The 11,307-nt window shown below is 36.8% G+C and overlaps 1 protein-coding gene across 3 annotated transcripts in view; it reads left to right on the top strand.

The window, feature by feature from the left end:
* The first annotated feature begins 2,094 nt into the window (after positions 1-2,094).
* Positions 2,095-11,307, top strand: part of grik1a (glutamate receptor, ionotropic, kainate 1a) — a 34,344-nt gene continuing 25,131 nt past the window's right edge. For 2 of the 3 annotated variants that reach the window (XM_028032545.1, XM_028032546.1), the window contains exon 1: positions 2,095-2,526. In XM_028032545.1, the coding sequence (XP_027888346.1) occupies positions 2,445-2,526 (82 nt within the window). In that variant the 5' untranslated portion in view covers positions 2,095-2,444. The remainder of the gene's footprint in view (positions 2,527-11,307) is intronic. The other variant, XM_028032547.1, reaches the window with a different exon arrangement.

Below are 11,307 nucleotides of genomic sequence, written 5' to 3'. Positions count from 1 at the left end.
AGAAAAGTTTCTATTTTATTATACTTGTTTTTTTTTTTATTTTACCCATCTATTTCAGGAACTTTATCGCTAAATGAAACAGATTAATTTCACAGGGATGGAGGTTTGAAAGCTTTTATTTTTACAGATAATGAAAATATTTAAAATTAAAATGTTACATCAGATCTACTAAAAACATTTTTTAGTAACAGAAATATGTGCTCAAAGGTATTTTTAATCTTACAAATGAGCCTCATTTGAATGCATATTCTAATTTATTGAATATAACCATAAATCCTATACATAAACAATGGATAGCTACAAGTGAATTAGCTCTAAATAAATGCATTCATATATCAATTGTCTCCACACACTTGTTCTGGCCGGGTTGCCAGGGGATATCTAAAGCAGTTATTAGGTGAGAGAGGGTAAATGCCACTGACAGGTCACCAGTTCATCAGAGAACAACATGGAGACGCATGAGACAGACAGGCATTTACACTCAAACTCCCTCCTAAGGGCAATTCAGAGAGTCCACTTAGCCCAACATGAATGTTGTGGGTCTGTGGGGGTAAATACACATAAATATTAAAGAAATTAATATTCCAATAAAAGGATACACACTAAAATAAATATCAGGTAAACGGGTACATTGTTGTTGCTGTTCCTCATAGGGACATTGAATGTTTGTCACACACTGCTTGTCCTGTCCTCAAATTAATCTAAGATCCTAAATTTGAATTTAGGATCTTAAAATCCTAAGATTTTAAGATCTTAGGATTCTTGGCAAAGAAAAATGGCAAAAAAAAAAATGATTTTTGCCATACAGATTTCAAAACATAAACTTATATATTATTGAGCTGGTTTTAAGAGATCCTAAAGAAAATCAAGGTTGTATCAAAATCATTAGATTTCAACCTCTTTAGCAGCATTATACATACATACATGGTCTCTGTTCTCTCCCTTCTTTATGGCCACCCTTCACAAAACAATCTACCAATGTCCCTGTACTAATCAAGTAGTATATATAAGCATAAATACACACAAATAAAAATATAGAGATTACACAAAAACCTCTGTCAGATAGCAACTGAAGCAAAGAGCAAAGGGAGTGAAGAATCATTATAAAACTGGTTAACTTTCATGCACATAGATCAATCATGTAATTTCTAGAATAAATAGTTCAAACCGACATTGGACTGCTTGATTACCTGATTACGGTAGATTTGTTTCAATATCTAAACTAATGACTTGTTTTCAAATGAAAACATTCTGAAGGAATTCCAATTAGTATTCATATGGTCACTTTTTCTAAGTAAATTAAATTTGCCTAAAGGCTGTTTTTCCAAAGGTTTTTGTCAAAGATTTCGCAGACATGCTAAAATGTCAAGTCTGACTTGATGAGAGTTTTATTTGAGTGCTGAGTGTTTGACTTTTTCAAATGTCACAATATTGAAAAATACTAAACAAAAGGTTTTCAGTTTAAAGGTAGTTAAAGGTCATACCAACACAAATCAATAAAACGGAGAAAATGGATTTTCCATTCACTTTTTAATCAGTGATTTTATTGTTTCTGAACAATCTGACGCCATGTAGTAGAATAGAAATAAAATGGGCATCTTGTTCTCCTAGATGATAAACAAAGAAGGGTGAAAAACTTCATAGTCTGCAGAGAGAGAGAGAGGGAGAGGGAGATTATCTGACATTTGCCCTGCAACTTTAAGATTATTCGTCTCTCATTAGCACCGGTACAAACAGAACCGCAGCCAATCCTTCTGCTATTTAATCCGAAGGACTGCAGCCAAACTCCTCCACACAGGGATGGGTAAACACTATCAGTCACCGCGAACCTTCAGAGTAAAAGCTGCTTATTTCAAGTTTTGGGAGTTAATTTTACCTAGGGAATAATAATTTGTTGTATCAAGTTTACAAATCAATGATCGAGATTTTTACTCTAGAGTGTAACTCAGTAAAAGATGATGAATCTCAATTGTTCCTACCATCACAAATTCTATATCCTAATTTAGAATAGTTTAAAATAAACGGAGACATAAACTTGGCAGTAAAAGAAGTGAGTTTCTACTTCCGTGTGTCTTATTTTGATGAATCGAACCGGACATTTAACTTCCTTGAGTTTCACACGTCCACTCTGGCATTTCTTTGAAGCTGGCACCTCTTGGATGCGCACAGTCCGGTGGATTTGTTTTGTCACCTTTGCTGCTTGGTCTTTTTTTAGTTTGAAAATGAGACTTTAAATTTTAAAAGTCTTATTTGTAAAAGAGAGCGTCTCAATGTAATTTTTTTCACCGTACCTTCAGCTATGGATGGAGTGATGCGCCGCGTATCGCTTTGGGAATAAAACTTGCCGTGCGTCGCCGTGACCCATCCGTGGTGTCCTCGGTTGGACAGAAACCCTTTTGGTCTGTCATGGTCCCAAAACTCCCAGAGAGTTTGCTTGGAAAACCATGGAGCACCGAAAGAGACTCTTCTGTTACATTGTCATCGCGGCAGAGCTCTGTTTGGCTTCAGCACAAGTCCTCAGAATTGGTAAGCGCAACACCTGTTTACGCACAGGACAGAATCAGAAACAAGATTGCAAGTGTCCGAGTTTTCATATTTACTATAAGAAATAGTTTGTGATGCTGTTCAGTATCTCTTTCCATCATCAGTGAACTGAAACAATCTCAGTTTCAGATGTTTGTGTGCCCTAGCCTGCGAGACCGAGTTTCTAGTTCCTTGATGTCAACATAAATCAATGAAGTAGATTAAAACACGTGGAGATATGAGGTGCACGAATAAATTTAAACCGCTAAGGGGTGCAGGTTTAAGGAAGCCTATTTGCAGTTTTACACATTGGCAAATATTTCAAAAGTGATTACAAGAGTGTCCCACTGATGTGGTAAATAAAGTTGTTCTCCAATGGCATTTTTGGAATTGGTTAGTATGACTAACCGTCCAGGGTCAACACAAAAAATGGATGGAAAAAAGCAATGCTAGTTTCTCCCTCAGGCAAGTTTACACTGAAATTATGATCCCATTTAACCATCTCAATTCAGTGATAAAGGAAAGGCTTTTTTCTGTGTTTTGTTAGAAATGTGTATTGCTTCAGAATATCCCTAATAGAGAACCTTAAACTGGGAATTGTTCACGTTAAGTTCATTTCTAAACACAATTTGAGATTAATGAAATAGATTGGAATATATTAGGGGACAAATGGGGGAATGAAAGAAGGGACTCTCAAACCATCAAAGTAAGAACTACTACTTCCTTCAACTTTATTCTTTCATCATGTTTTAATACTTTTTTAACTTTTCTTACAATGCCCTAAAATATTCAGTTTGAACATTTATGCCATCAGAAAATCACTAAACTTCTTGCTACACAAGCAGCTGAAACTAAGATTACTGTTCACTACTTATATTTTATTGCTTCAGTACACCTGTGATAATTCTCAATCCCACTGTCATCATACCTGTAGATAGATATAAAAAGAATCAACAAAAAGCCAGTACATTAAACCCAAAACTGGAGAAACATTCTCTCTCTTGGTTGTACTGGTTAAAAGCCTATAAGCTGCTCATTGTTCCATCTGTACAAAATCAACTTCCAAAAAGGAAATACTTTACATTTATAAAATGTGTTATTGTAATACTTTTATAAAAGTACCATAATCTCAGTGTTTCAAGAAATCTCAATTGAGAAGTATGGATTAGGATCATGTTGACAAAAATGTAGCAGAAATTTTATTGCTTTTTTGAAGTTGGGGCTACTCATTTTCAGTATTTATGGATGGTCAGAAGATTCTGTATTTTAGTTTGATCAAGTCATAACACTGTGAATTTGAGCAAGGCATAAGAGAATTTTGATTATGAACACATAAATCAATACCAGTTTTGAACATCTGAGGACATCTGGAAGAAAATAAGTTTATACCATGTGATCTTGCTGTGCTAGATCTCTTTTTGGCATGAACAGTATTTATGAATTTGTGGCAATGTCCAGCTGCACTTGCAGAGGATTTATGATGTGGGGTTTAGCTGTGGGTCTCATATTAATATTCAGGGCGGTTCTGGAGCAATCCGTTCAGCTTCAGCTATTCTGCTCAGATCCTTTGAACAACACAAGTCTAGAAGTTTCCAACTCCAACACATTTGCATAACACAATCAGTATGTTTGTTTGCATATGAGGATTTGTAGAACTGCAGAGTTTCTCTAGACACATTGTTTTCAACAGAATGAGTTAGCAGCAAAAGTTATTACATGCATATATACTATGTATACACAACAAAAACTACCTGCTTGTTTACTTTATTTTTTCTCAAGAAATTTAGGTGAGCTTTTAGGTAGACAGTTATTGCATTTTGCAATACTTTGCAAATTTTGGTGCAGGATGTGTACAGAGTTTTATTTCAGTGTTGCCTCCCTCAGTACTGAGTTCATTCATTATACTGATAGCAATCCAGGTTTATAAAAAGAGAGCTACGGTATGCAACAAAGTTGCTCAAATGCCCTTATTTATTTGTGTTTAATGCTCTGTAAGATGGGACATCACTTGTGATTTGCAGCAAGAGTTCAGAGGAAACAACAAATTGAAGCCATTTCTGTTTTGAATAAGAGATGCACTAATAAACCAACCAGAGATTGAAATCAGGTAGTTTTCTTTTGAAAATGTCATTCTCAGTGATCCTAAGAGGAAGATAAAGCTAGTATAAGAAGAAGTATGGCATTGGCAATGCATAATATCTGAACTGGATGTGTTACTATAGCATTATCCTCAAAATGACAATGGCAGACAACGCAGTGCAGGGATCATGTTTAATGGAAACCATATATGTCATCTTTTTTACTCTTTACTTTTAAATCCTGCTGCCAGCTGGCCTCACAAAATATACGTCATCACTATCACTCCCACAACCTGCAAAGCTAACTTTTTGTTACTTTCACAATGATTTTTTTAACATATACAAAAAGCTTTATGTTATATTATTATAAAATATTATGCAGTTATTTTATTATATTATAAAACCACTGCATTTGCAGTCTTATCCAGTAGCAATATGAAAAAAGTGCCTTGAATTTTGATATGTTCTCAATCTGTCCAAACTCTACAGTGCTGACCAAATATGTATGTTATATTTTTATCTCTCTAGGCAATGCAAAGCAAGGTTATTTGTATAGCAGAAGTCATACACAGCAAAGTGATTTACAGAAAGAACAGAGATTTTAAAAAGATCAACATTTTCTTTGATTTCTGGCTTAACTGTTGATAATGAACATCCGCTTAAGACTTGATTCAAATGAAAAACTAGAGGCTATGAAAATAGTAAACAGTATTTTCCAGTCCCCTTGGTCACTGTAATTATCACAGTTCTTTCAGTTTAAGTATCTCATTCTTTCTAATTGTTTTCTACATTTTTAGGAGTATTTTTGCTGTCTTTGAACACCAATATAAAAACCATTGTCTTTTTTTTCTCAGATATATTTATTACTTCCCTGTTGCTACCGTAGCAATCTGCCTTGCTTCTTCAGAGAGGCACTGATGTTAATAGTTTGGTTGCCAGATATCACCCAATATGCAAATGAAAGTCTGGAACCACTTAATTTTGTGATTTCCATGCACAGGCACAGGCGTAGTAGCCTCAGGAGATAAGTGGATAAATGTACAATCAGTGATGAGGTTACATAGTAATGGGTAAGAAAAGAGGACTTCTAACATTTAAATGTAATTCGTACATCTGTACTTAGAACCTGATCAATGTAAGTAACACATCATGGAGAACTTAAGTTTCTAATCTTGCTGGCTGGTTTCTCTTTAAATGAACATAGAATACAGAGCATGCAGTACCTCAAAAGTATCGTGCAACAATTCTTTTTTGTTGTTGTTTTTCTATTTAACTGTCATACCAGCCCCTAAATAAAAATAGATGACAAAATAAATTATAAATTATTGTTAAGACATGGTTTAAAAATATGAGGCGTAGAACAATCTGGAATTCTCAAGTAGCATCTTTTTTGTAATACCGCAGATATATAAATCATTGTTACAAATGACTGTTAAACTTTAAAACCAAATGAGAAATAAAAAAATCAATAACTTCTAGGGAAAAACAATCATGTACAATTTAGCCATTTTTCTGACACCTTTGTGCATCTTCACTGTGTGTTAATTTTATGCAAATATATCCCACCTGCAACTCACATACACGTGCTAAAAGCTAGTTTTTGAGTCCTCCAGGTCCTAACATCCATTTGCAAAGTATTTTATGCCAGATGGTTGTGTGCTCTTGTGGCAAATTATTTCTCATTATTTTGGAGTTGAATGAAAGCTTTTAGTACTCTGCGCTACATTAATTCTTTGTTGGGCATAAAAGTCCTCCCTTTTAGAGGTAACTGCAGCCGTTACAGACCACAGTACAGACAAAGCTGTTCCACAAGAAGGGGATGACAAATGAACTCATGTCATACCTAATTATTTGTCATTAAATACTGAAGTAGAAGATGGATGAGGTGAAGTTATGCGTGCTTACAAACAGAGCCAAACATCTTCATCTTATGTTGAATGGATCGATTGGCTCTGCCTTTTCTGTTTGGTGTGTTTTATTTTAACTGGAGGCAGACAAAACACCCATCCATCTCTCTGTACTGTACATATTTCTGTAAGCTACTTCTTTAATTACTGTAATGCTGTATGCTGACCAGTGACACTACAATTTACATGAATTTAGAAATGGTTTCTTTGTATCATCAATTGATCACCCAACCCTCCATCCCCCCATGACACGCCCACACTGTTGTCCCAACAAATAATGCAAGGAGACAAAATGTTTGCACTTTTTAATGTATTTTTTATTCTTTACCAAAGCAGAATTATAATTTTACTAAGTTGGGAAATTTTCTGGAGATATGCAATAAATTATCAAGACAACCCAAAGCCTATGGAAGTTTCTAATTGAAAAGAGTAAAATATAGTTAATATAGCATTCTTCCACCTGTCTGATTTCTTCCACCCATCTGAAATTGAGTCATGAAGCTTCAGGATGGACACCTAGACATTCCTGTACATACCAACTCTCTCCTGGACATTATGGAGATTTCAAGATGTTCCCAGGCAAGAATATAAATGTATACATATAGTCCCTTCAATAAGTTTTAGATACTTCCTAGATTTCGTTCTAATGGGACGTGTGCAGAAAACCTATAAATATAGGCACCTGGGAAGCATCCTAATGGGATCTTTTGGTTGCAAAGTAGCTCTGTAGATCCTCCTAACTCATCCCAGAAGACCGAGATCAAATTCAACTCAACTCAGATTTCACAGGGTTTATAACAAAAACAACCTAGGGATTTAAAAGAGCAATAAAAGTACCAGCAAAATTATTCCACTCTACATGCAAAAATATTGTGCACAAGTTCCAAACAGTGATCAAAATACATTATCTCAATAAAATAAAATGAAATAATACACTGACCTAAAGAAATTCTACAACAGATTAAAAACTAAATCATTGTCATCTATCAGTCCTTGAATGGTTCCTAATATTTTTTAAAGGCTTTGGGATTCTCTTGAATCACAATGAGAGCCATTGTCCACAACATGGACAAACATGGGACAGGAGTCAACCTTCCCAGGTGTGGCTGGCATTCAGAAATTACTCTAACTCATCCAGGATGCTGCAAAACATTTTTAAAATCCAGAGCAATATCTGAAAGGCTGCAGGCCACACTTGGCTCAGGTTAGGTCATTATTCATGATTCTACAAGAAAGAAACTGTGCCAAAATGGCACATGAATGGTTCTCATTCAAGGTGAGAACCATTGATGAATGAAAAGAACAAAAGGCTCACTTCACTTTTGACAAAATATCTCTTGATTTTCAAAAAATGACAAGACAAAAGTGAAAGTTTCTGTAGGTTGAGTGTCTCATTAATTCTGACATACAGCTAGCAGAGCTTCTAAAAAGACCATCATGTTGACATTTAAGATGGGCATGGTGATTGTAGTGTGATGATCTGGAGCTGCAGTCCTGCTGCAGGGCCTGACTCAGCTGTCATAATTAATGGAACCGACCAGAAAGAACTTTGTTCTTGAGCTTGACTTAAGCTTTTGATCAGAAAATACCAAAGGGAAAGAGGTTGGTCATCGGTTTGTGATCTTAAGCTCAAACACACTTTAGTTAAAGCCTGGGGTTCAACAATATTGAGGCATGATTTTAAATAGGCCCTTCATGCTCAAAACCCTCCAGTGTAGCTAACACTAGAATGGCTGGAGTTAGGCCATTTGGACATATACCTATTCAGGCTAGAGATAGTCCAACTGGCCTGAGGATTTTATCTAGCAGGTGCTTTTGTTCAGTAAATAGGGCCATTACCTAGGCCAAGTACCCTGGTAATGGCCTCAACGCATCTCACAGTTGCACAATTGTTCCTTAGACTTCGACTTCGACTTAGACTGACTTTGTTGTCATTTTCAATGCACAGGGTGTATACAGAACGAAATTTCGTTGCATACGGCTCAGGATAATGTTTGAGGTTCCAATGTTGTGAGTAAAATAAAATACAGTATAAAATATGAATATAAATCTAAATATAAAATATAAAGTGCAGGACTGACAGTAAAATAGAAGTTATTTAGCTCTGTACATGTGCAAGGTATAAAGTGGAGACCAGTTTTTGAGTGCAGTCCAGTTAAGAGCTCAGCAGTCTGATGGCAAGTGGGAAAAAGCTGTTTCGGAACCAGGTGGACCTCTTTCCAGAGGGCAGCAGGGAGAACAGTCCATGGTGGGGGTGTGAGGGGTCACTGATGATGTTTCGGCCTCAGGACACGCATCCTGCATCGATGGTTGACCTGACACTTCGCCCTTTTGCCTGAGCTGGGTGTGGAAGGTTGTTGCCGAAGCAGTTTCTCCTTGTGTGCCTTCTTCTCACTCACATGAGAGTTACCGAACTCTTTTGCAAGCTCAACCAGGAAGTCCACCCGTCTCTCCTGCACCCCAATGCATGCCTGATAAAGCACATGTGCATTCAGTGCTGCCATGTCAATCATGTTTGCCAGGTTTGCTGACCAGCTGTCACATAGTGATGGAACCTTGGTCACCCCCCGCAAGATTATGACTGAAATAAATGCCATTAGTTCTTGTGAACTAAATAGGTGAAGCAGTCACCTATTTATCCTCCACAGCACAAAAGGCTGCATGCAAATTTGCATGTGCTAAGTCTCCCAGATTTCTTTTGCTTACACTTTTTGCATGATTTTTTTGAGGTGGATCAACACAATTAATACCCTCTTAGCTTTATTTCAAAGAGAAACATTACTCATTTCTTTTAGAAAAACCTTTGCATATTTTTTGAAACAGATTGTATGTTTTGCAAACTCTATGTACATTTGGCAAAATGACCTGGATAATGCAGCACAACATCATGGATCAGCTGCAAAAGGTCACATCTCTCCAAAAACACTTCATGTATGCTTCAAAACTAAACTGAAGAGCACTACCTACAGGAGATCTGATCTCCTGCAGGTATCATAGATACCCACCCCCAACATGGACTATTCACATTCCTACATTCTGGCCTGACGGTCAACGGCCACATTTACAATTGAAGAAGAATGCTAATTTGAGCCATCAGAGTCGTCAGGGTGGACTCAGGGCCTTTTGGCCCTGTTCAGCCATTCTAGGGAGAAATCGAAAACCCAGCCATTCTATCCCTCAAAGAATGGTTGACCAAAAATTCTGCTCAGCAATGTAAAAGATTTACAACCAATTATTGTAAAATTCTTTCTAATTCTTTTTAAGAATGTGCAAATCCAAGGCACTGTATGTCACTAGTTTGGTCTGCTTTCTCCACTAACCCCCTATACGTTTGGTTTTATGTGTGATACACATACAAGTAGCTTGGCATGTTGTAAATTCCTGAAAATGAAAACTCTTTGTTGTCAAAATAATTAAGAGCCCTGTTTTCAAAGACAATGAAGGACAATCATGGTCCTCATTGATCTTTGCTGTAGGAGGCACTTTCTTCAAGTTGCAGCCAGGGTCAGGGACAATCCCCTGTAATTTCACTGGTGGGTTTAAAGCTGTCTAAGTTTGTTGAATAGTTGTGAGATGGGGCAGTCATTACCTTTTTTTCTGTGCTATTCATCATCAGGAGTTAGCGGAAGAGAGGAAACATTCAAAAGTTGAAAAAGAATTAAACAGAACATCCATCCATCCATCCATTTTCTGTACACCCTTGTCCCTTAGAGGGGTCGGGTGGGGTCCTGGTGCCTATCTCCAGCTAACGTTCCGGGCGAGAGGCGGGGTACATCCCGGACAGGTTGCTAGTCTGTCGCAGGGATTAAACAGAACAAATTGTTAGAAATTAGATTCAATGAAGCCCTTCAGAAGCCGCATTCTCAGGTAACTGCTCTGAAAAAATGTTAAAGACTAACAATTACTGATGTGCTCTGACTCATCTGACAAAAGTCTGTTTTGAAATTTAACAATAGGCCGTTAAAGTCTTTTCATTTCTTCCCTTTAGCATGATAGGTGCAATTATGCTACCACCATTTCATGTGGCCTTTGAGTCCTCGCTTCACATCTTTTGCACCAGGATGACAGGATGCTGATGAGGAGTTTGTAGGCAATTTCACGAGTCTGACTTAACAGGGTTGTTTCTTCAAAGTGTGCTGACAGCCGGGCCATGCAACTGTAGCTGGATGTAGCCTTGGGTCTTCTTACTGTAAAAGCCAAAGAAGTGTGGCTTGTTTTTGCACTTTAGACCTTCTCCGGCTTTAAGTAGTTGGAATCACTACTTTTCTGCAAAGAGAAAGCAAAGAGAAGCTGAAACTAAATGTTCATTTTGTTGTTACAAGTCATAATAAACAATAGTTTTACACTTATAACAACACAGTATAGCTATGGCTATTGGTGGTACGAAAAGCATTGTTGCCAGAAAGTCCCATTTGCAGTTTGTCATAAGTCATGTAGTGGATTCAGAAAAAAATGTGGATTCTGTGGACAAATAAGATCAAAATTTAACTTTTTACTTGGACAAAAAAAATGGCAGAAGAAGTCCACCTTATTCTGGTTTAGGACCTCTGATCCTAAATTTACAGCCACTTGTACTTTGAAATAATTCATATCAAATCCTTTCCATGTGTTAAAAAAGATTCAAAGTCCAGAAATAAAACAAAACCCTTTCCTTTATCACTCCCCCACTCAGCTCCTTCAAACTAACTTCAACAATGCATTAAAATTGTTCTAGTAAAATGAAAAACCAGTGTGCATTGTGTCATGCAGAGTGCTGCAAATGTCTATAATATTTGTGTGCGTTGGGAATTTTTACACAA

This window comes from Xiphophorus couchianus, chromosome 11, assembly GCF_001444195.1.
Source record: "Xiphophorus couchianus chromosome 11, X_couchianus-1.0, whole genome shotgun sequence".
NCBI classification, from domain to species: Eukaryota; Metazoa; Chordata; class Actinopteri; order Cyprinodontiformes; family Poeciliidae; genus Xiphophorus; species Xiphophorus couchianus.
Note: the sequence above shows the minus strand (reverse complement) of the source record. Positions and strands in the feature narration are given on the sequence as shown.